The 26,806-nt window shown below is 30.4% G+C and overlaps 2 protein-coding genes across 15 annotated transcripts in view; one reads left to right on the forward strand and one right to left on the reverse strand.

Annotated features, from left to right (window-relative positions):
* Window positions 1–9,591, forward strand: part of 5-HT1 (serotonin receptor) — a 92,556-nt gene extending 82,965 nt beyond the window's left edge. For all 7 annotated transcript variants that reach the window (XM_089176483.1, XM_015332095.2, XM_089176481.1 and 4 more), the window contains 2 exons: window positions 1,539–1,699; window positions 3,895–9,591. In XM_089176483.1, coding sequence (XP_089032609.1) covers window positions 1,539–1,699; window positions 3,895–4,510 — 777 coding nt within the window. In that variant the 3' untranslated portion in view covers window positions 4,511–9,591. The remainder of the gene's footprint in view (window positions 1–1,538; window positions 1,700–3,894) is intronic.
* LOC149031177 (uncharacterized) lies at window positions 6,630–25,979 on the reverse strand. Of its 8 annotated transcripts, XR_016177903.1 has the most exons (6): window positions 25,376–25,979; window positions 25,065–25,226; window positions 24,844–24,931; window positions 24,629–24,693; window positions 24,006–24,103; window positions 20,967–23,909 (listed from the first exon to the last, which is right to left on the reverse strand). XR_016177903.1 is itself a non-coding variant. In XM_089176484.1 (4 exons), the coding sequence occupies exons 1-3, from the start codon at window positions 25,486–25,488 to the stop codon at window positions 24,892–24,894; spliced, it is 315 nt and encodes a 104-aa protein (XP_089032610.1). In that variant the 5' UTR covers window positions 25,489–25,978; the 3' UTR covers window positions 20,967–24,693; window positions 24,844–24,891. The 8 variants fall into 8 exon arrangements, 1 of the variants encoding a protein (XP_089032610.1); XR_016177904.1 differs by lacking the exons at window positions 20,967–23,909; window positions 24,006–24,103 and adding an exon at window positions 6,630–19,502; XR_016177905.1 differs by lacking the exons at window positions 20,967–23,909; window positions 24,006–24,103 and adding an exon at window positions 19,454–19,483.
* Between the last annotated feature and the right edge of the window lie 827 nt (window positions 25,980–26,806).

The following is a 26,806-nucleotide window of genomic DNA, read 5'->3' on the forward strand; positions in this document are numbered from 1 at the left end:
ACTGCACACTCTCTCTCTCTCTCTCTCTCTCTCTCTCTCTCTCTTCTTTTTTCTTTCTTTCACTAACCACAAGTCAGCAATTTTTCAAAACATTTCGCGAATTATAGACGCTTAGATACTACCACCATAGACGAAGAACTTATGCAAATTTTTTTTCCTACTTAACAAAAACATCAAAACAAAATAAAAGAATGTAGAATAAAGAAGGAAAAGAAAAAGAGAAAATGAAAGAAAACATAAGTAGCTTATTTCTCTTTTCTCATGAACACAGTTGATCGTTGCAACATCGTAATACTATTTTTTTTGTTTTGTTATTTTTTACCATTATCTACCCCATTCCATCCCATCTTTTTCCTGGTTGTAAAAAACTCTTTCGCTAACTGCAGTTAATATTCCGAAATGAATGAAAAGCTTGCTGCTAAACGATGAAAAAAAAAAAAATAATAAGAAATAAAGAGGAGATGGTGAGGAAGGAAAAAAGAAAAAGAAAAAGAAAAAAAAAGAAAAGAAGAAAAATAAAGAACGCATCCCATATCGAATTTTTCTTGTCCGTTGCACGTACTGACCACATAAATTGTGTATTTTTCAAACCAAAAGCCTGTGTTTTCTTGACCTTTTCTTTTTCTTTTTCTTCTCCTTCTTTTTCCTTATTTCTTTTCTAATAATTAATGGTCTATGAAAGTTAAACATACATACGGTTCATCTGCCTATAAATAATTTCATCCTATAGAAAGCTAAACGTTATGTCGATGTATGAAAAATTATTCAAGTTAAAGGTTAAAAATAAATTGATAACAAACGTAATGAAAAAAAAAAAAAAAAAAAAAAAAAACTATTTCCGTCGTAAGGAAATGGTCATTAACTTAAAAAGTGTATAAGTAGGAAGGACAGAGTGCGAACAGAAATAGAGAAATTTAATGGGCGTGGTAAGTATCCTTTCTCGTGAGAGGATGCAACGATGAGATAGAAGAACCCTTGAAAAACACTCCCGGTCTTTTTTCATTTGCTCTTTCTCTCTTTCTATTCCATCACTGGAGAACACCAACTAAAAAGGTAGTCAAGGCAGGTATCTTTTATCGTTAGGAACAACGATCGATCGATCCTCAGAGTCTAACACCGTTTTGCGGTAGGGCAGTTCTTTTCGGTGAATGAGAGTCGAACTAAACGATCAGATTACAATCGGATTGTGATCTTTAAAGCTAGATATTTCCCCTAGTTTGAACAAGAAAAACAGAGAAAGAGAGAACAAAATAAAGTATTAAAAAACGTAGAAAAAAGAAAATGTGCTTTTCAAACGGAATAATCTTACTTTTTCATAGGGTACTTAGTTATAATATTTACACTAACGATAAACTACATATATCGTTCTCCTTATCTGTGTAATTCGATGTAATTTAAATCGTATGTCAACACGATAGGATTTTTTACATATCTTTATTTTTTTTCTAGTATGAAATAACGTTTTAAAAAATTATTTTAACTTGTACGTAAATTATATTCATGAAATATAGTGTATTTGTATTTTGTATTTGTTTCAGATTATTGCAACATGCGCAACGTTTTATCTACCATGTCTGGTGATTTTGTACCTTTACTGGAGGATATTCCAAGCAGCTCGGAAACGTATCAGAAAGAGGCCAGGAACAATCGTTCAACCTCCTCGCGAAAGAAGAGGAATCCTACGTTACGTAACAAAAAGGTAATATCATCCTTTCCTTTCATTCTATCTTACACTTTAACCCTTAAACCATTTAGTTAAATTTATCCGATCGTACGATCCATTTGAGCCAACAGTTTACAAGTCAACCAACCAACCAACCAACCAACCAACCAACCAACCTACCAACCAACCAGCCGTTCAGGAAAATCCAACGATTTCCGATTGTATTTTTCTAGTGAGAAAAAAACACTCTATGTCGAAAGATAAAAACGAACGTTTCGAATTGTTTTTATCGAAATCGAGATAACGCGATCGGTTGAATTTGTACGCGACATAGATCATCAACTACAGCAAAAAGTAGAATCAAATCGATCCATCTGTAAGATCGAAGTGTCATTTCGTATTGCAAATCGATCCTTCCGTAAAAAGTAGCGTTGGATCAAAATATCCCATCGAATTCGGTTTCTCTATTTAAAAACAAAAAGGACAAAAATGCAATCGTTTGCAACAAAAACTAAAAGAAATGATTGAACGATCTAGAAGTGCTTTCAATTTTGATAAAAGGTCATTTTGTTTTGTGCCACATTTTCTTTTCGATAAATAATAAAAAGTAAATATTAACCATTATTTCTTTATCGTTCGAATAATTTCTTTTTTACAAAATATCGACATTCATGAACATATTCCTTCTTTTTTAGTTTTTACTTGATGCTTTTCAGGAAATAGCTTAGAATTCAATCGACATGTTCCACTCAGCATCTAACTTTATACATTTTACTTTACTTTTCGATCAAATTTATTTACCTGTAGTTCCACGTAAGTATTATTATTACATTTGACTTGATTGAATGACTAAATTGATATATTTCGATTGGGCAGAATCTGAGTAGTTGCTTTACAGCAATATTTTATTTATTAATACAAATCTGTAAAAAACAATAATCTGTTCAAATAATAAATTCAGGGATTTTTGTATTTGTATTTTTATGCAACTTACAAATTCTGCAATCCGCAATAATTGACGAGACTCGAAGAATTATTAATCCTTACATCGCATAAAAAAAAATAACATTTTTTTCAACGAGTATAAAGCTTTATTTTTTAAATTCTACAAAAAGCTATCTCCTGAATGAAACATACAATGTGAGAATAAAAATTGTTCTCATAAAAATCGGTCAAGAATTCCAACTACATTCACAGCTGGCATAAAACCGGGAGGATGACAAACAGCCTTAATTTAATTGTCCAATTGTCCTGACTCTTTGTTCCTAATATTTGCGCGTTAATCGTTCAAATTTAATTAATCTACGGAGCAAAATTATAGCTCGTTCATTTGCAAATCGTGTTAAACTTGATCAAAGCGTAACGTGAAACGGTTTCACAGCGATTTCATCATCTCCCTACTAAAGTGGAATATCTCGCTATCGAATAATTAGTCGAATTCTATAACATTTTAAATTGATAAGCAAAGAATTTGTAATATTTTTTAAATTAACTTTTCAAATGAAAAATTCAATTCAATTAAAACGACTCAACACAAATTTTTCTCCAATGCATTAACCAGGTAAAATATTTAAAAAATTAACTTAAAAAATGTTCAATTATGTATAGTGAATACAAAAAAGATGGTTTTTTTTATCTATAAAAAACTACTAAAATTACACGGTTAGATTAAAGTGATTAGGAAATTTAATTACAAGAAGTACCAAAAAATTTGTATGAAAAAAAAAAAACAAGGAATAGGGATAATAAAAAAAAAGTGAAGTGAACAAATGCGAACCTGCGTGCGCACTTTTTTACCTCATCGTTGAAAATCGAGAAGGATTCCTGTTGCGCTTTGAATCCTTTGAATCGACACAGTAGTTTCATCAATTTGAAAGAGCTAGTCTAGTTTAATTTGTTTCCACGAGTGACTCCCTGCTCCTTGTTATCCCCCTCTTTTCTCTCTCTCTCTCTCTCTCTCTCTTCAATTTTTTAATCGGAAAAAGTGAAAGAATGAAATGAATAGAGAGAGAGAAAGAAAAAAAAAGGAAAGCAATCGGAAGCTTTGAAAATTGACGAATACAAATATTCGTTATACGACGATAGACTTTCATAAATAAAATCTTTTTATTTTTAATGACTATATTAATATAATCATAAAAGTTAGACATATGGCAAATAAAATGAAGAAACTATAAATGACAAAAAAATATTAAGTTTTATCTTGTATTTGTGTTAATTGAAATAAACAGGCAAAGAGAGGAATCAACGGCGTTCACAATAACACGTTCAACACCGGATCATTCGTCGATTTCTCCGGAAAAGTCATCGTCGTATAACGATGGGAACGTGGTCCAATCGACAGGTGGAAACTTAACAAGCAATACTGCAGCCAATTCGTCGAATTCAACGACTCAAATGACAAGTGGAGCAGCAGCAGCTGTAGCATCGGCAGCTGCAACAGCAGCAGCAATAACAACAACAGCAACAGCAACAACGACGACAACGACGATGACAACAACGACGACGAGTGGTCCAAGTTCTTCGGCAACTTCAACTACGGTACGTCAAGCAACATCGACGAAAAGGAATCGCGAGACAATCGAATCGAAGCGTGAAAAAAAAGCAGCAAAAACATTGGCAATCATCACCGGTGCCTTCGTCCTCTGTTGGCTACCATTCTTCCTTTTAGCGCTTTTACGTGTGATTTGTTCCGAGTGCGAGATACCCGACATAGTCTACAGTGTCTTCCTTTGGCTTGGCTATTTCAACAGTACACTCAATCCTGTCATTTACACCGTATTTTCACCCGAATTCAGGCAAGGCTTCAAGAGAATGCTCTGTGGTAGCTCCAGGGTGACACGCTGACATTGGATTTAATTTCCTTTCCCGTTACCACCACTATATACTAAACCATTTACTACCATCACTACCCACCACGACACTACACCGATTATAATATCATTGGTACTACTCTCTTAAAGGAAGAACTTTTAATCTTTTCTTTCTTTCTTTCTTTCTTTCTCTCTTTCTCTCTTACTCTCTTACAAACACAAGTCTGAGAAGGAATAATAGAAAGTACGGAAACTCTTACCTCTCTTACTTTCATTTATCTTCAATCTTTCTTCCTTCCAACTTCAGTCTCCTTTAATCACAGTTAATTGATCATTGAAGATTAACAATTATCCAACATTTAATTTACCAAGAAATAATTGAGTTTATCATTTACAATTAGTAATCCATCTTTTATCACTTCTCCTCGTACAGATTTATTCATAACAAGCGCACACAGAAGAGGTCTACAAAACACCAGGCATTAACTTTTTCTTCCTTGTAACCCTTCTGTTTTTCCACTTGAATAGCAATGTATTATATCTCGTGTATATAACGCATATATTCTAGAGTTAAAGGTCACACTTGGAACATGGCCAAAAACCATGAGTACATATATAAACACATACGCGTACACACACATAGATACATTTCTACAAAAACGTAGTAGCTAACATACTTGTATACACATTTAATTAAACGTACGGTAGAAGAATCGCGTGTTTAATCGTGATCAACGTTGACATCTTGTTTTATTCCTTTTTTTTGCTTTTTTTTTGTTTTGGTTGTGGCAAACGATTTACCCCCTTTTTAACAGTTCCAATTCTAGGCTGGACCGACAATCAGTGGTGCGATCTCTACTGATCTAAATCGTTTAACCGTAAGAATAATAAAAAAAAAAAGAGAGAAAGAAAGATGACCAGCGTGAATTCTCTGTGTACATGCAAGAGAGAAAAAGAGATGGGAAGAAAAAGACGCATTGTTCCAATTACTCTCGTCTTTAAAACGCATTAAAAGGGCTTTAAAAGCATCACTTTAAAAGTACATACTGTTTAAGATTGCTATATCTGTACACACACACACACACACTCATTCACTATTTATCTATCCTTTATTCCATCATGTAACATACGTCTCTATAGATTACATACACACACCCATACACTACCGATAAAAAGTTTGAGCACGCGTACTCTCGTATATGAAGTATATTGAAATTATTGCAAATTATGTTTTTGTAATTATTGATTTTTTTTATTTATATATGAAAGTGGAAAGAAAAAAAATTGAATACTTTTTAACTCACGCACGTATACCATAGATCGGTCGAAATTATTTGACCACCATACAAAATGATAGAAATTTAGCTTATATAAATAATTATATCCTTTGCAAATCTTTTCAATTATCTCTTTTAGAAGATCTCACAAGTTTTCTCTCAACATTGAGCAGTGATTGTACATAAGTGTGTAAAGCAAATACAAGTAGGTGTACCCAAACTTTGAACAGGTAGTGTACAGGCAAGCACGTATGCACGTAAGCACCTACGCACGTACACGCATATACAAGTATTGTATTATAGAATTAAGAGAGGAAATTGAGGAAGTATGAGAAACTAATGAATTCTAAGAGTGAATAGAAAGTGAGAAAGAGAGAGATCGAAGTGTCAACTTCGAATTTGCTTTCGAATATATCGCGTCCGATCGTGAAAGAGATAGACGACGAAGGCTTGAAATGAGAGAAAGAGAGGAAGGTAAGAAGACCAACTTTGAACTCACTGTATTTGTAATAAATTTACGAGGAAGAACTCCTATAGAGTTCAAGGGTTCTCCGTTCGTTCCAAACACACCCTTTCTCCTCATCTTCTTCCTTCTTCTCCTTCTCCTCCTCCTGCTTCCCCTTTTCCTCGTCTTCATTCTCCTTCCCACTCCAAAACTTAGTTTGATTCTTCTCGTTAGAAAGTCGAGAGTGTGTGTCTCGAAAAGTTAATTTTCCTAACGGAAACTGGCAGGGAGTTAAATTTGTAAATTAAACGAATCTCTCATTCTATTCGAGATGACGATTAAATTATTGACTTCCTTGTTTTTGTTTGTACATTTTTTCAATCTTTTAAATAGCGTTAATTGGACAAGAGAAAAGAGATTTTTTTCATATTTATTATTTTTTTTTTTTTTTTTATATCATATTGATATGGCTCATCATATTCATATTTTATTTAATTAAACAATGGTTCTTTTTATTTGTTCTCATTAGATTCTTACTAGCAGTATTTTTAAAGAAAAATAAGAATTTAAGAAGGAAATAAATTAAAATCTTGTATACGTGTGTCTTGTTTGAAAATAAAATTTACAAAATGAAAAAGGATGTATATTTAAGATAATGAGACTCATTTTATAAAAAATGAGAAAATAATTAAGAAAAGATAATAGGAAAAAATAAAAGTCGTTAGAATTTGATAACGAGGAGGATATTTTTCTTCTAAAGCTCGAGGTTACCTAAAGATAATTACTTCTTCGTATCATTAAATGTCTTTTCTTATTTTTCTTTCCTTATTTTTGCTGCTTCTCTTGCCGATTGTTTTATATATATATATACTTTCTTTGAATTTTTGTTTTATTTTAATCTCCGAGATAGAATTCGCGGTATACTTGGAAACGAAGCCCGTTTTTTCCTATTCACTATAGTTAGCTAGCGTGTTAATATTTATCTCTTTCTCAGTTTGGGCTCTCGTTTATCTTTGAGTTTTCGTAGTAGTTGAAATAACACGAACGGCAATGTAGTGCAACGTGAAAATGGCATCGAATGTTATAGGTCTCGGATATTGAAATTTTTCTTTTTGATGACACAGAAAATAGACCCGGTGAAAATTGATCTAACTCGTAAATATAATTGAATCTTTAAACGTCGCATTTTGTATTTATGCTTCTAGTGATACATTGCCTATACATACTATCGGAAATTTATTTATTGTTTTTCCTATAATGTTATCACAACGAATATGGAACGGACAATTTGAAGAGTTAGGAAGAAAATGGGAAAGTTTTTGAATAGAAATAAGAAACATTGCCAGAAGCGTGGTAAATTTTGTAAAATTGAAGACAAAAGTAAATTGTTTCTTGGAAAGCAGATATCTCTTGCAAACTTTGAATTGGATATAGGAATGAAATCAAATCATAGACAAACGTGAAGTCGAATAAACAGGAAAATCTTGTTAATGTTTATCACATTGCAGCATTTAGGGTTACCAGAAAATTTCTGCTGGATGGAATTAGTTCTGGATTAAAATATAAAACTAAAAATTACTGCATAACAAAATAAAAATGTATTATGCTTATCGTCGTGTTCCTTTTAGTGAAAAATTAAGAAGAAGGTGAAAATGTTTATAAAAAAAAAAAAGCTCTAACAAATGAGTGCGTGTACGTGTACGTATGTGTATATTCGCAAAAAAAAAAAAATTTTAAAGGAAAGAGCGTCGCGTAGATCGAACTGTTATAATGTTAAATCGTTATACGTGTCGTTCTTTTTGATTTTGTTAACTGAAAAGTTATTAAAAATACAAATGTAAAAAAATAAGTAAATGGCTAAGAGTGCTGTTCGTTGTACTTTAAAAATTACCAGCATCTACGTCAAAACCTTTTTAGGTACAACCTTCGGAAATGTCTTGTTCTTGCTAATAAAAAAGTTAATAATTAAATTAATATATTATTAAAACTTTAAAATCCATCAACTGTTACTTATAAAATTAAAGTATTTTCATTCAGTTAAGATAAATAAATTTTGATATAAATAACATTTTTAAATATAATTTTCTAAAGTGTTTTAATTAAGGATTGTTATAAGTGAAGAAGAAATTTTGCAAAATAAAAGAAAATAAAAGAAATTAGTAGAGAACGAAGACATTTCGTGATAAGGATTGCATAAGACACTTCCCCATCAGTTGTGCCTAACAAGGAAATTTAAATCAGCAAAGGTCTGATAATCCTGTTCTATCGCACGTTCTTAGAAAGAAAGAGAGAGAGAGACAAGGATCGATCGATCGTAAGTCCTAGCGAAAACCACAGATCTTCCCGTATTAATAATCACGTTAGTTTCGTCTTCCACGATAACTTATCCATCATTCTTGAGATTCGAGCATCGAAACAAAAATGTTTACTCATCAAAATGTTCACGTTCCAATTATAATAACGTTCTTAATCTTTCTCTCTTTCTCTTTTTCTTTTTATGTTCTTTTATTCTTCTTCTTCTTCTTCTTCTTCTTCGACAGTTAATAAGAAATAGAAAAATAAAGAAAAGGTAATAAAAAAAAATAGACAGATAGAGAGAGAGAGAGAGAAAGAGATGAAATCAAAAAATTCGATGTATCCCGATTAGCCAACGATTTACATCGCAATGCTCCGCTATTTATCGACGTTAATTGCCTAAGATTGTAAAATTGAAAAAAGCGCGAATAACAAATATTGCGAGGAAAAGAAAATAAGAGAGAAAGAGAGAGAGAGAGAGAGAGAGAGAGAGTAATCTTTAAATATAAAAAATAAAAAAATACTTAGAAAAATGAAGTAGTTATTATAAAATAAAAAAAATAAAAAAATGCATACAAAAAAAAAATTAACAAAGCGATATTAGTAGTTGAAAGTTCAGCCGATACGTGCGTGCATCCGTGTATAAAAAAAAAAGAACAAAAATTTGAGTGTGAAAGTATGCGTGAAAGAGAACGTAAGCATGTACGTACGTGTAATACATATGAGCGTGGGAGAAAGAAAGAAATACATGCGTTTGAATTTAATCGCGTTTCGCAAAGGACCATTGAGAAGAGCCCCGTGATTCTCGCTCAACAGAAAGGGAAAACATTTTCTGGGTGGATCGAAAATAAAATAAAATAAAATAAAATAAAATAAAATAAAATAATGAATAAAGAGTCAAAGGTAAAAATAAAAAGAAAAGTCCGAAATAGCGCAGCGTGTATTAAAACATTTCAAAGCGGCCGCTTGCTTTATATTTATTCCCTCTTCGATTAAGAATCGTAAAACGACGATTACGATTATTTCAATGACGAGATGATAAAGTAATTACGTTTGAATAAATCGAATTACGAATGGTTTTTTCGAAAGAATCAAGAATTTGCCTTTTCAAAATTCCCTTATCGTCTCCTATTTTCCTTGTTTAAAAAAAAAAAAATGAAATAGATATTTGTAGTAATCTTTCAAGAATGAACTTTAAATAATCCCATAGACTTTTTATCTGACTTCTCATCATCATAGTCAAACCTAGACGTATGTATGTACATACATAATATACAGATAAAATATATATACATACTAGCATCAAGATTGGTAAGTACATATATATATATATTTACGTCTTATCCTTTAACTCGATAAAATCTTCTTATCCTACACTGGCTTTATCCTCCACCCCTTCTTTTCTCCATTTTGAAGTTCTTTTTTCACGTTTTGATTTCACGCAAGGAATACTTGAATGATGAGAATGTTCAAAGTATTGGATATATTTCCAGATGGAAATTGGTAAAGTAATGTAAAATAAGATAACGTAAAAGATATCGAAAGTGTCATATACAGGATATGAAATAAGAAAAAGGTCATGCATTGAGAAATAATCTGTGAGAAAAAAGAAAAGCAGGGGTGGGAGGAGGATACCTGTCGTATCCTCGATGCTAATACGATATCCTTGTATATATTTTCGAGATATCCTGACACAACTAAGGTATACAATCTTTTTCTCTTTCATATTCTTACATATTCTACTTTTTTTCTTTTTATGTTTCTTCCATACGAATGATCCAAGAAAACAGCACGTCGAGCATTCGAATCCACCTCCTCCTCATCGCTCGTTTCAAATTCGACCAACCGTGCACAGGTACAATATTTTTCTTCATTTTTCTCTATTTTTCTTTCTTCACGAGAAAATACTGAATATACAAAATAATATATACTTGTATCATCATCAAGACATATTTGTTATAATTTCTTCATGGATAGATAAAGTATATATTATAAGTTTCACAATAATTTTTAAATTATCTCTAGTCATTTTTAAAATAATGATTACATAAGTTTTAAAAACTCTATTATTATCCAAGTTAAATGTTCTGGAAAATGATTATTTTCATTATCCTTATTAAAATTACGTAGTCATAATCAAAGTTTGTTCTTATAAAAGTCAAATATAATTTTATTCGGCTTTAAAACGAATGTTAATTCATCTTATCTTCATTTCCATATTTGTTTTATCTATCTAATGTAAGTATAAGCGTATCTTACAAAAATTTTCAAAGGAATGAACGTAGAAACGATAGAAGAAGTATAAATTTGAAAGAAAAGCTATCTGTTTTACTTGTACTTTATTCTAACTACTCCTAAAGTCTTGAGAAGTATTCGGAAACTTTTGACCAAGGATATATATATATATATACGTATGTGGTATCAAAATTGATTCAACCGAAAGTTATGTCGTAGTAAACATATCGAGAGTATGTAATATAACGTTAAGTTAAAGTTACATTTTATGGAAGAATACGATAAGGTGTGGGTTACTATCACAAACAACTTTTTAAATTTTTTAAACCAAAAAGACAACTCGTAAAGATTTCTTTTCTTTCAACTCAACGACAAATAAAATTTACGTACTTCTTTATTTTATGTTCAAAAAAAAAGTTCAAACTAGCTTGGAGATAATCTACGTAATAAAATCATTTACTTGTACTTACTTTCATTTACTACTAAAAAGAAATAACTATAAAGTAATCATATTGCACGAATATTTACAATTTTATGAGTGTCAACGATTAGATCAAATGTTTTCATACGTATATTTTTTCTTGGTCTTTTCCTATTTTTTATTTTTTTTTTAGGGGAAATATTTTTGGTTATTTTTTTTTTTCGGGTTCTTTTATAGGGCAAAACGATTCTTCTCCTTCTTCGTTTCCACGTCAATGCCAAAAAGCAAAGCGAGCCTTACGTACGAGCCAAGATAAGTATAGCGATTCTCTCGTTACACGATTATACAGCCGTCGGAAATTTCACTCAACTGTGCAACTCGGTTTTCAGGTTTCGTGATTTTATCTCGTATTTCCTTTTCTAGGATCCACTTCCTTTTGCTTTTCTTATTCTTGTCAGGAATATCTACTTTCTCATCTTTCCTTGTTTTTCTTTAAATTTGCATATGTACGTACACACTCGTAAATCCACACACAAATAAACAGATATTAAATATACGAAAATATATTAATAATATTATTATCATTGAATTATACATTATAATATCTTTCAAAAAAGTTTTCTTTCCCTTGACATTTATAAAAAAAAAAAAAAAAAAGAAAAAAGAAGAAAGAAAGAAAGGGAAAAGCATAAAAAGGTCCGAGTAAAACGCCCTTTAAATTATACGACATCGCTGCGATTGTCTACCCTCTATCTAAATCTTCTTTTCTTTTTACTTTTTTCCTCTCTCGGTTGTCTTTCTCTCTTTCAAACACCATTCTGTCGACTTTTCTTTCCATGCATTTTTAACGAGGACTAATAAGCCACAAAAGCAAGGTAAGAAACATTAAATATATCTACTGGAAATCGTTGGCAAGAAAAATAAATCGCTAATCAGCCGTTACTTTGGACAAAGAAGATCAAACTGAACTTGCAAAAGTTTAAATTTATTTTAACTTTTACATCTAATAAAATTAATGTTTTCCTTACCCATAACTTTTGTTAAACTCAAATCTACTTCTTTTATTTTGAAATCATTTGCATGTTTCAACGTTGGAAAAACTTTGTTTTAAATCGTAATAAATTATTTAAATATCGTAATAGTTTAAAAACCAACAATTTGGAATCTTAACTTAGCATTTGTTACTTAATGCTTAATTCTTACAAAATGAAAGACAAATAATTGTTACTTACATTAGTACTATTTTTTCATAATTCAAGTATAAATTGTAAAAGAAGGATTACTTGAATTTTTCTTTCAATCGCATTAACAAATCGTTAAAGAATTGTCAATTTTACAAAACCATATATAATCTAACATACGACAATAGTTATCCAACGAGGAAACAAGCAGACTCTACATAAATCGTCTTTGGTGCATAACGAATAAAGGCGAGTAGAAAATAAGGAAAGAGATAAATCGATTGTCTCGATAGGATCGATTGGGGTCGAGAGATGATATCAATCAAGTAATGTATACCAAAATAACTGGTAACAAGAATATAAAATGAGAGTGTACAGCAACCTGATAATTTACAACCTGATAATCAAACTGTACTACTAATTTTTTTTTTGTATTTTTTTTTTCTATTAAATTAAGTTACTTTCTCAACAGTCTCGGATAAAACTCTTCGAGCAATCAAATGATTAAAACGTGTATGTATTAAAAGTATAAATCGCCAGAAAATTTGTAGAGCAACGTCATATTTTTCCTACTTTAATTAAGAAATCTAATGTTTATCTTAAAGTTGGAAAATGTTAAGAAAACAATGGAACGTTTTGTGTACTCCTTTACAAGATTTAAGTATCCGGACTGTAGTTCACTTCCATTGTTCTCTCTCACACTATTCTGGAGCTATAAGATTCCTTTCATTGTCGTCGAAGGAAGGAGTAAACGGTTCCCTTTATACAGATTCTAAAAGGAATCGATAGATCCAGCGTCCTTTCACAAAGCTTTCCCAGTGATATAAAATTCAACGATATAGAATGTATAATATTCAAAAAAGGCTAGCCATTACCATACATTTATTGTTATACTAACGCCCTAGCGATAAGATTTTTGGTAGAAATGAAAAAGAAATTGTATTTTCTTTTTTGTAAAAAAAAAAAAAAACTTTCGAACACATACGCGTTTCAAAATGCATTTACTTTATAAATAATTGAATTTAAACTCGAGTCGACAAATATTTTGAAAAAAGTATGTTTAAGAAAAATTTATCAAACGTAGTATTCCCTTGCGATAAGACTTTTGCTAGGAACTTTAATAGAAACTGACTTTCTATACTTTCAACAAACTTTTTGATTCTTATCCCAAGGTGAATTTACTTTATGTATAATTGAATCAAATTTTAGTTGAAAAATATTTCTACTAGAGTATTTACATATATACCAAAGTTATCAAATATATCATCTCCTTGTTATATCACTGAAACTGCATCATAAATATATTTTAAATATAATCATATCAAATTTAAATCGGATAACTTTAAAAAACAAAGATACATATTTTTAAAAAAATGTATTATACATTAAAATACGTTCTTTTATGGAGAATTTATCTTGTACATAATTGAATGCGATTATAGTTAAAATATATTTTGTAGAAAAGTATTTTAATCGTATATCTTTTGTACGTTTATCTTGTATGAAAATACATGGAACACGGAAGAGATATCCAAAATACTCGGAGACGTCGCTTTTGAAGAAAATACTGACGAAAGTAATATGTAACCATTCGTCATGTGACGTACGTCAAGTTGGTTTGACGTGACCATTGATCATGACAAGTGTCTCTTACACTAACGTATACCGTGTTGTTCGTTTCTGTGGGTGATAATCGTGTGACAGGATTTCATTCATCGTAGAATACACGGACAACCCCTTTCTTCCCCTTCGGTAACATCAAAACCGTCTGTGAAACAGGAACTGTGACGTATGCATTCCATACACACTCATATATACACATATATTTATACAAACATAGGATTTTTCAATAAAAGTTATCGAACATTCTTTTTGTTTGAATAGAGCATTGAAATTTTAACAACTTTTACAAATTTATGTCACATGATCGATTACAATAATAAAAAAAAAAACCACGTTATATCAAGCAAATGGTCACCATAATTATTTTTACACACGATACGATCAAAGTTCAAGGACCAAATATTTGAACGAAATGATTGACTTTAATTAAACGTTAAAAATGTCAGTTAAGATGTTCCGAAACAAAAAAATAATAAAAACAAGATTATTTATAGTGAAGTTTAAAAGTAGACCGAGTTGTTGCATACACCTACGTCAAGCATCGAAAGTACAGCATAACAGATAGAACGTAGCTTGAATCTATAATATGAGATTAAAGCAACGCACTTGTCCTTTAAACACACTGCTTAACCTAAGCTATAACAGTATAGGTATATCTTCCTTTCATTTGGTATTCGAGCTACGTAAAACCAAACAAAAGTTTGAAGATTTTCATCGTCTTATCGATTATCAAAGTACACGAAAGATTTTTCTAACAAAGATATTACTAACACCTTTTAGAATTTACATATACGTGACAAGATTTGTTAGTTTCTTCAATATTTAATATTTTTTAATAACTAATATAAATTTATGATAAATACGTAAGAAAAGTTTCTTGACAATGCACACCCATCTTTTATTTAAATTACATTTCTTTATATATTTATTTACAAAAAAATATATATATTATTTGATATAAAAAAAAAGTATTAAGTAATATATGCGTAAAGATGGGTATACAAAATATATGTAGCCACGTCTATGTAATATAATGGAACGACTTTGCAAAAGGAACGCGAGAGATAGTTTGTCGAGTGAAAGACACAAGCGAATATTAAAGCGATTTCATCGTGGATCACCCTTGAGAAAAATTCTTTCAAAAAGAAGAAAAAGAAGTACCGTTAGAATAAAACTCTAAACGCTCATAGAGAAAAAATTGTAAAAAAAAAAAAAGAGAAGAGAGAAAAAGAGAGAACAAAGTAGATTATTTCTTTAGATGTAAAAATCATTTTTTGTTGTTTTCAAAAAGAAAAATTAAAAATTTTGAAAGATATCTACGCTCATTACTACAATTAATGGCACATATAAACGTTGTTTAGATAATATTGAACTATTAATCAATATTATTATTTCCTGAATGGCAAACGTTTCGAATGGTTGTAATTTATAAAGTATAACATTATGGTAATATATGTGGAAAATTAGTGGTAAACATAAACACGCATAATATAGTAATATCTTTGAATGAATTTAAACAATGGTAAAAATGGAAACGTTCACGGTATTCTTATAACTCGTTCTCGTCGAGAAAAGTAACGTAAATCCGAGATAAAAATAGAGATAAAGAGAGTAAGTAAAAGAAAATGAAAAAAAAGAAATGTAGTATAAGAGCAAATAATATTTTCTATTATCCATCCCCTTGCAGGCGAATCGGTCGTTCGTACACGTCATTCTTTGCTACTATGCCATTTGCAAAGTGCAATGCAATTAAATTTTAAATTACCTCAGTCCCATATAAACTTTTATCCTCGATCCTTACCGAGTGTGGTTACGAAAGGTAACGATATATTTTCGTCGAATATCTTTTCTTTACCGATTCTATACTTCATTTCTTTTGTTTTTATATTTTACTCTTTTCGTTATATTCCACTGGCCACACAAAAAAATTATTAAAAAATTAATTAGAAAAAAAAAACATTAGATCAGAATAATAACAAATAGAGTAAATTGAAAGAATTGTAGTAAAACAATGGACGCAAACACAGTTTCAATTGAAAGTCTATCTATCTATGCACGTGTTGCGTTCCTGTGTTCCCTTGAAATCAGCCAAAACATTACTCTTTCGGATCAACGACAGCTGTTGCACAGTTCTCGTTACGGCAACTTCGGAATTCGAGTTCCGCCTCTTGTCGTTAGCCCGGTTATAAAATTAGAGTCAAAGTCATAATAGGACCTGCGAAAACGTTAATCGACTCTGTTACCTTAGCGAGTTAACTTCTTGCACGAGAAGATCTTTTTATTCGTTCGTCCCTTTCTTATTTCAATGTTGCAAATATGTTAATTATAACATAACATGATTTAAGTAATTTCATTTTAATTCTATTGAAAGCAATAAATAAAAAATAGTATTTCCTTTAGATAGAAAAGTTCAATGACCTTTATTCTCACGTAGTAGTAGAATTGATTTCTCGTCCCGTTACGTTGCACTTGTCTCCGATTAAAAGAAAGAATGCCAGGACACAGGATGTTGTTAGAACAAAAGATAGAAAAGGAAGATGCTATATGGTGGTGAGAAAGAAAGTCGGTAGTGAAGGACATGAAGAATGTCGAGCACGTGTTTTACGAAGGAAGAAGAGCTTCAAGGTGGAAAATAATGAAGGCCACTATCCTTTTATGATTCTTTGTTCTCTATTTCTCAGCATCGTTTACCAGCAATGCAATCATTCGAATAAGAACTCATAACAGCCATTCGTTTCCAATCAACCTATCGTACAATGCTCGACCATAAGTACTTACGTCCAATTGCTCCTAACTTTTCATTCTACTTTTTTTTTCTTATCATTTCCCAACTTCTTCTCTCATTTGTTTCTATCATTTTTAAAATCTTCTATATTGAATTATTTGTAAGTACATGTTGTAAGAAATAATTTCAATTTTCGAGGAAAACATATTTCAAATTTCCTAACAAACAAATTCTATTCATACGAATGAAAATCGTATTCAATATAGTATAACAAACGATAAATTATATGAATCATAATCAAAGTTATCACAGATAAAGGCTATCAAATAGCACTTAAAAGTTTGCAAGAAGATCGTATGCACCAAAGTTTGAATTATGTCGCTCACCTTCACTCTGTCTTTGATTAGGAAGACCATAGTTTGTACATGATTAACGCAAACCTTCTCCAGAGAAACAGTGAATACGGCCGGTACGTCGTCAGACGCAGTCCCATCTGAATTAGGACAAACTAGTACTACTAGGAATATGAGAATGAGTAGTGTAGGTTTGTATATGTACGTTTACGCATATTAAACAAAGTAGAACAAAGATAATCAACGAACATTGCGCCTAAGTTTGAAACAGAGAAAGACAGTTTGGATGAATTCTATTAAAAATATCATTTTACTTTCCAAAATCAAATTTTGTATAAATTAGAAAGGCCTTGAATGAACTTTAGCAATCGTATTCGTGATTATTATGAAAAAAAAAAGAAGATGAAACCGAGCCAAAAAACAAAGAAAGTTAACAGGTACTTTAAAGTCCTTGACAAATGGAAAGAAACGGAAACGATAAAAGGTCGTAGAAATTGGAGGTACTAATCGGTGCTAAAGTATGATTCGCGTGTCTCTGCGAATGGTGATAAAAAAAAGAAAAAGAAAGAGGACGAAGAAAAGGAGAAATTTTTCCTTTCTTAAGAAATATTAGCTTTTCAACGGTGGGAATAGTCACGAAACGATGTCCCTCATATACGAAATAAGAACGTGAACGGTGTGTAGATTTTTACCTAAGAGGAAGGGGTGAGAACGAACGTTTTGAGAATTTTATCATGGCAATTTCCGTAAAGTACGCCCTACGAAAATCATATCGTGACTTAAATCTTGATAAAATGGAAAAAGAGAAGATCCGGAATCGTCTCATGTTTAATACTAACTTCTCTTTCTTTCCCTTTTTTTTTTTGTTTTTTGATCTGATCTGATCAGATTATTTCTTCTTCTTCTTCTTTTTTTCTTCCTATTTCCCGAATATTTTTCTGTTTTAAATTTTGCACTAAATGTGCGATAGTTAATTATAAAAATTTATTTTATTATTTTTTGAAAAAGATAAGATAAAAAGACATGGAAAAAAAAAACAAGAGCAATTTAATAAATCGTTCTTTACTTTTCAATTGGTTCAAATAGGAAGAAAAAAGATTTGTCTAGAACTCAATTTGTACCTGTCAATGACTTGAAATTACATCTCACTGTAAATAGGAGAAAAGTAAGTACGATGGTGAATTAAAAGAGTGTTACTGCATAGAAACTGGTATACCATAGACTATGGTATTTTCTTCTGGAAATTGGTTCCTCTCAATGAAAGGACTCTTGTTTATAAAGAAGACAGCATATCGATTCATCGAAATCGTATCTTTCGTCAAAGTACAAATTAAATGGAAAAAAAAGATCAATTGGATATAAAATCGTTTAATTACAGAAGAAAAACTAATGGATTGCTTTTTCTAACTATCAATAAATCGAATATTTTCCAATCTCGATACAAATTAAAAATAAATTATTCTACATGTACTCACGTCCGTATATACGAGATTTAATATTTTCAATTTACAAAACTAAAGAATAAAAAAAGTAATTTATGTAAAATATTTATCAACTTAATTAAGTAGAATGCAGGTAAAAATAATTTAATAAAAATATCGCGTTGATATAATAGGCGACTTTAAAAATAAAGAATGAAAAAGAGGAAAATTCGAAAATTCTTATTGATAAAATTCGTGGAAAGTTGCAAGGTTGTTTCAATTTTGCGAATAAATGAAACTGTTCGTAGCACGTGCGTTCACTTTAACAATGATTTAGTCTCGTTCTACTTGTCACAAACATGGTGGACCATTGGACATGTACTGTGAACACGTTTGTCCATGTTAAAACGATCGGGGAGGGGGGAATGAAAACATTGAGATTAACGAAGACGAGAAAACGAAATAGAATAAGAAAAAGAGAAAAATTAAGATTTAAAACAATGTTCCTTTTAACAAATTTTTCAAATAGCATAAAATAAGAGAACTGATTGGAACAAAGATGAGAACATTTCAGGAATGAAACGAGCAAGTCTCTTTGATGCAACTCGATGACGGCTCTTTCGACATATTGCTGGGTCTCTATCGTCAAAGTCTAATTTAGCGTACCGCAAACGTAGTGGCAACAAAGGTTAACTTCCATCCAACTGTAAGATCCATTAACACGCTCCAAGTATTGTACACGACACGGATTTAGGATAGCGTGAATTATTCTCTAAAATTCCCCTAATTCTCCTCTCTAACCCCTTACTCTTTCTCTTACTCTCTTTATCTCTATATCTCTAACTCTCTTTATCTCTCCCTCTATATATATATATATATAAGACATTGCTGGAACTTAGCAGTTGCACAGCATTATATCAAGCAATGAAAGAAAACAACTAAACAAGCAAAAACAAATTACATCCTTTTGAGATACCTGTCATAAATATTATTAAAATAAAAATACGCGTGTATCCATCGAAGTCTTCAATCTGAAACATTTTTGTAAACCTGTGCAAATATATTAAAAGTTATATTAATTATGGACTATTAAATATGTATATATATATTTCATATTTAGTTTTAGTGTGTGCCTTCAGAAATGCATTTATACAAATATATCAAGTGGAGGATAATAAAAAAGGTTTGATGATAACTCCAACGAAGATCACCTGCAACAAAAAGAAAACTATATTAATAATACAATCAAGTGATATGAAGTAGCCTAACATATGAATCGTCCAATTCGTAGATGCACTTTTTAATTATATTCTATAATTATTTTTATCAAATATCTATCTACCATTGCTATGAAGTTAAATATAAAAGAAGTTATTTTACATTTAGAAAAAATAAAAAAATAAAAAAGTAAAAGTACATATATTAAGTTACTAGAAAAAATAATATCCATTAATTATGATGACTAATACTTTAAAACTGTATTATATAGAGAAGAAAAAATTAGAAATTTAATGAAATACGATCACAGTTAAAAATCTTAAAGGCAAAAAAAAGAAAAGAGAGATTACTTTAATATTTACTGAACGTTATTTAAGCTTCAAAATGTAATAAGAAGGAAATTAAAATTTTTTGACTCTAATTAAACACATGTGCATCTTTTTGACGATATAGACACAAGTTTGGTGTCCCAAGGAGATGGAATGATCCATCATCTCCACTTACAACTAAAAATTAATGACGAGCAAACAAGTAAACGATAAAATATAAAATATGACTAGAGAGCCATTCTCTAAAGGTTCGAACTTGCTGTTAAACCTTTGAAAATAACTCAATAGCCTCAGTAGTTGCCCTCTTGAGCCACAATTAAGTGGGGGCCTCTTCGGCATTAAGCCTCTTCTTTCTTCATTCCATGAAAACTGCATTTGGACATTTCCTACGTGCGAGCAAGATAAGATCTTTCATACTAATGTTGCAAATGAACTCGTATTTTGTTACAATTCTAATTCTCAATTATTGAAAAAATTAATTTACATTTCGCGTTCACTTTTCTAGCTCGTGGACCATCAATGAACTTAGAGTTCATTGACCATACACGAGAATATTTAATTGAATGTCCAAGCAGATAATAATTTCCCTCGATGACCTAATAACACTTCGCACTATTAACGTTGAATAATAAAATCGAATTGAAATAAGTAGTGCAGTAAATGTAATGCATTTTCTTGCAATACCTTCATTTCATTAATTCTTTATGTTTAGTAATATCAAATATTTGTAGCTGTAAGACGAAATCGCGATAGTGCGTAGTGCTAATCCTGAAATACTTAAAACTAAGTATCAAATGCATCAAAGAATTTGCGAATTGAATTCGATTCTATCTCGTTCGAGATAAAATCGAAGTAGAAATGAATCTTTCAAATGGTTGCAAATACCTTTGAATCATGATACATAATAAAGATCACAGAATAGTCACAAAATAAATTAACAAATCAAGCATAATATAGAATGAGATGATAAAATTTTGTAACAATTCTGTATAAACCAGGAGGCGGAATTTCCACTCCGGAGTGGAAGCAAAAAGTCTAATGCCTTTCCTGGATCCTACCTACTTAAAATTAAAGTTTTCACATTCATTCAGAGAAGTATGCTACCTGCCTGCCTATTATCCATATTTTTACCCATTTTAAGAAAAACCATACATACCCACCCACTCACTCCACGGTTCTCACACATACCACCAGGGTGCAAAAGCCTAAACTAGAGAGCATGCCCCGGGGCACCTCCGACACCCTAGTTCAACCACGTTTTCTAAACTTATATGCTAATGGGTATACGTACGTGTTGCTGTAATCGACTGCCAAGGCTAATGATTATTGCATAAAAAAACTAAAGCAAAAATACACGTATACACTAGTATATTTATATGCATACTAGTAATATACAAGTATATCAAAGTTTCCACAAATAAATGCAGTAACTCTACTATGCAAACGATTATCAAAAAAATTAGAAATATTTAATATAAATATAAGAATGAAGATAGATATGTAGAAGTAATGCTTTAAGTATTTAATGATGTATTAAATGAATAAAAAATATCGCGAAACGATGTACAATACACACTACCTAATACGCACACACAGGTGTAAAGTACATCGTGCAATCACTAGCACAATAACAGCCGCCAATAGGGGAAAAAACTAAAACTAAACCCACGCTAACTGTTTCTCACCCATACGTGTAACACCTGGGCATACGCATAGATGAGAACGCAGAAAGTATGGGGGGGAGAAACGGGAGATTAGTATATTAGAAGCTGAAAATCCTGATCTAAAAAATATGATTAACACATATATAAATATATCAAAAGATTTTAATAAAAATTCATCTAAACGGGCTAAGGACTCTACAAGTCATTTGGTGAATAATGACTTAAACAAGCGAATGAAAAAAAAAAGTTACCCCATATGAAACAATTATAGTTTCGAGGTAAGGATGTATTAAAAGACTCTACAATAATGATGGATATTTTTTGCAAACCTCGGACGATTCTTTCATTAAATGGCTGTTCTAATGAAAGAACTGGGCTTTGAGCCACCACTTAATTGCCAGAATCTATCCGTTCGCGAATTGGGTTTGTCTTCTTGCTCATTTATTAACAATATCGAAGTATATATTATTTATTTAATATTAATAGATTATTCTCGATTAGATAAACTATGTACGAAGCAATACATGTAAGACATTTATTACATACTTTTCTGGACGAAAACGAGTAAATTAATGCTCAATTTCATCACTATTGACCACGAACAAAACACGTAATAAAAAAGAGAGTGCATTTATTAATTGCATTATTAATTAAATGAATTTAACCGATGAGACAAGAAAACCTATCCTAAACTAATAATAAAACATACAATAAAATATACAATTTTCATGAGTAACTCCTAAAAAGGAATTACTCATGTGCTCGTCAATAATTTATTTAAATAATTACAACCAGTAACTCGTGCCGATTTGGACCTTTCATCCTCGGCATGATTGAGCACTGGAGGGACTTTAAATAAAAACTCACGATTTAAGAAGTTCTGCGATGGCTCCAAAACACTCCTACTTCGCAGCAAGTATTGTACCACCAAAAGTCCATCGAAGATTCATCAAAGATCCATCGAAGAATTCATTCAACATCTTTGAAAGGAAGAGAATCCATGGTTTCATCTGTAAAATAAAATAGACAAAACGATAAGTTATCTGGAATATTATCCAAAATCATGTTAAAATAAAATCGAATAAAAATGAATACTTACAATGCATTCCAATGGGACGAAGCTCAATGGCATCACGGTGATGCACACCTCGCGTGAATCTAATAACGCGGTATAAACGAAAATAAGAAACTATAGATGAGTTTCTTATCGCGAATCCGAAATTTTATTATACGACGAACAACACTGACTCTAATTCGCGTTTGATTTTAACTTATTACTCGCGCCCGATCACTGATTCTAAACTGCACTAATTCAAAGACTGCATTGCTCGCAGTCAAATGCAAGAACAAAAATTTCACTCCCAGTCACTTCACATGGGCCATACGTGCACGATTGCAATCTGAAACTGAAATAAAAAACAATACTATTAATATCATTACTATTACAGAAAATCATTAAAATTTTTAAGGAATTATTTAATAAAAAAATATACTCACTTTAAATCTTTATTGATGAAGGCACAATGGGTCTCCTATCCTTAGGATAATGATGACAATGCACAAATAATGACTATAAAACTGCATTATAAATGCAATTAATTCAATTAACACTAGATTTATGGACCGAGCAAATGTGATTCATTTCAAGCTTTTTTGTTACATATATATAAAATAGAAATATTTTAATTAGTTGTAATTTAATAAAATTTAAATTTAATTAATTTTAAAATAGAATATTTTTTAAAAATATATATTAATTTTTAATGCTGTAATGAAATATGCATGAATATTAATTCCTTTCCTCTACCTACTTTTGCATTTAAATAATGTTTGTAAATTCTTAAAAAATAGTGAACAAATCTAGTGTTAAACGAATTTCTAAATGAATTTAATTAATAAAATGTGAATACCATTCCAACGATGATCTGAAACACAAATAAAAACAAAATAATATAAATTGTTGTTATATAAAAATTATTATAATTATTGAGAAAATGTTTAATACAAAAATTGACTTACGTTTTTTCTTCATTGATGAATGCACGATGGGTCTCCTACCCTTAGGATGACGATGAGCACATGTTTAAACCGAATAAAAGAAACTTGCGAGTTTCTTAACTGAGCAAACGAAACTTTAACATGCGACGATCAACACTGAATTTACTTGTCGACTTTTTTATATTTTATTTTAACACGATGCAACACACGATAACCTCATTGCCTACGCGCTCGATTGCAATGATTTTCTGAAACATAACAAGAAAAAGAACAATTAATATCACTGTTGTAATAAAAATCAATTGAAATTATCATAAAAATGTTTGATAGTAAAATATACTTACTTTTAGTCTTCGTTGATGACTGCAGGATGGGTATCCTACCCTTAGGATGACGATGTATAAAATAAAATTAAATAAAAAGTCTGAAAAGCTGAAACATACTAAAAATTATATTACAATATTTCCTGTAAATCATTCCTGAAGGCAGGGCACACATTAAAACCCTTGAATATTTTTGATAAAATATTCAATGGTAAATAGAAAGAAATAATTTAATAATCTATGAGAGTTGACATAATTAAAAGTTAAAGTTATTAAATATTTGTGAAATTGAACAAAGTATGCAACTATTTGCTTGAAATATTACATATCAAGTATGTAATGTTAGTATAAATATTAATTAAAAATCTTTAAAGTTGTCTAAATAAAACAGTAATTGTATCAGCAAACTCAATAAAGAGTAACATAAAAAATAAACCAGATTTTATACTATTCAATGCAATGAAATACTTTTTAAACTATTAAAATTAAAAAGATAATGTTAGAAATAAAATAATTAAATAATTTAATACGCTTTATTTTCGTAGATGTTGTCTCGTTGAAAGATAGAAAGCTAATAGGAAGTACGTTACTACGTAACCTTAGTAGAGGAGATTTTGGGAGTGTCGAACGTTCGGCTATTATACCTGTGTTATCGGCTGTTTACGTTTTGTCGTCGGAAATTCGACGAAGAAAATTCCTCGAGAAATTCCTGGAAATATAAATACACATTTATAATAAACTATATGTCGAGTGTATTGTTTTCTTATTCTTCTTCTCTCTCTCTCACTCCTTCTCTCTCACTCTTTCTGTAGTATTTCTATATGCTTATATACTTATATTTAAAAGAAATAATGCTCACCTCGCCATATATGGAGAAGATAAAAAAAGTTGCCACAAGGTTAAAATATTAGTGAATTCGTGTTATAACTCTTCCCATGTTAAGAAAACTAAAAGAAAGTAAAATATGAAAACACATATAAAAATTATGCATGTAGTATGCATTTGATATATAACATTCGTTATATATCATTTAATATATAACAGGAAGGTGTACATTAAAATAATAATTGAAACAATTACCTGAAATTAACGGGATAACAAAATCCGCTGCAACAAGTATACAGATGACAGAATAAAAAAATTCGAAAGATTCGCCATATTGATGTGCATAAAACAGGCGCGTTAGACTGGCGCGAAAATCCTGCATGCGCGAAAATGATGCGCAGTAGATCTTCTTTCCATCTATAATAAAGACAAATTTCGAATGATTAAAAATACGATATAGGACCACAAAAATTGTCAAAATATACTTAAAAAATCAAAATTGATCCTTACATCCTTTATATATTATAATAGGAAGGTGTAAATCTTACAAAATATCTTTTAATTACCTGATCTTAACGGGACGATGACACTCCGATGTGTTCTCCACGAAAGACGCCATGAAACTGAAGAATTCGGACGAAAGCTTGGCTGTGATTGGCCAATTCCTTTTTTTGAACATGAAAAGGGTCCTCACAGCTTCTTACACGGACAGAATCTGACCTTCTTTATGACCACGCTGGTCAAACTACATATGATAATTTATTTATTAAATAAATTAAAAATCATTTCTATTTTTCTAATAAATGTACACGTAACTTAAAAATATTCTAAAAATAATGAATAGAATAAAAACAATGTAGACATTAAGAGATCTTTGTCGTTTTGCAAAAAAGAACAAAATCGTATAGAAGAGAATTATCGATAGAAAAATGTCTAATATGAAATGCACCATATGAAAGAATAAATTCCCAAAATCTGTATCGATAAAGAATCCTCAAAATTGAAATACTTTCAAAGATGCATAATTGTTTTAAAAATATTTACAATAACGTTTATACACGATTCACACACGAAGATTATTCCACATGATTTTCTATGCTATAAGATACTACATTCTCTTTATTCTATTCATTATTTTTAGAATAATCATAAGTAACTAGTAACAATTTAATTTGTAATCGAAAAAAGAAACATAAATTTATAAAATATCAAAATTACTTTCTATTTAATGTACCTTAAATCCTATGAAATCTTTAAACCAATGTATATGCATAGAAACAATCTGAAATGTAATTACAGTATATTAGCATAATAAAATAATTGTTAATTAAAGAATGAGAGCTTCTATTTTTATTGAAAAACTCATTACCTATTATCTATGTACCTTTCTCTTCCAAATTCACCTTTTAACTGAGGCATTATCCTCTGTGAAAATGCTTTTATTTAATGTTGTTTAGGTTATTTTCCAAATGCTGCCCATGTATGCAACGCAAATAACATTCGAAATAAACAGAATTTCAGATTATAATTCTCTTATTTTTACACTCTTTTCACTCTACACAATACTTTACACACTTTAATTGTAAACATTATAAAAATAATGAATAAAACAAAAAAAGAATACATAATAAGAACATTATCTCATTGTATACGAGAAAATAATCATGTAGAAGAGAAACGATGTCAAAGAAATTTGTAAAACAATTGACAATCTATCGCTTGCCACCCGTAAAAAAATAAATCTCTACCATAAAGGCGAGTTTTTACGTTGAAGAAACAAATTATAGGGACTTTACTACTATTGGCAAGCGATAGATTGTCAATTGTTTTGCAAATTTCTTTGACAAAGTTTCTTTTATACATGATTTTTTTCTCGTGAGCAATGAGATAATGTTTATAGTATGTATTCTTTTTATTGTATTCATTATTTTTATAATGATTACAAGTTACATGTGTATTTAATAAAAATAGTAATAACATGAAGAGAGTTATAATGT

This window comes from Polistes dominula, unplaced genomic scaffold (genome assembly GCF_049000335.1).
Source record: "Polistes dominula isolate Pdom_NZ unplaced genomic scaffold, Pdom_raw_medaka contig_25, whole genome shotgun sequence".
Classification (NCBI taxonomy): Eukaryota; Metazoa; Arthropoda; class Insecta; order Hymenoptera; family Vespidae; genus Polistes; species Polistes dominula.

Bases quoted from the DNA above. Each gene is read 5' to 3' on its own strand.
- LOC149031177 (XM_089176484.1), bottom strand. From the start codon at position 25,488: ATGTTCAAAAAAAGGAATTGGCCAATCACAGCCAAGCTTTCGTCCGAA. The intron at 25,227-25,375 runs GTAATTAAAAGA...TCTTTATTATAG, and splicing joins CATCGTCCCGTTAAGATCAG to ATGGAAAGAAGATCTACTGC. The intron at 24,932-25,064 runs GTAATTGTTTCA...ACTTTCTTTTAG, and splicing joins TGTTATCCCGTTAATTTCAG to TTTTCTTAACATGGGAAGAG.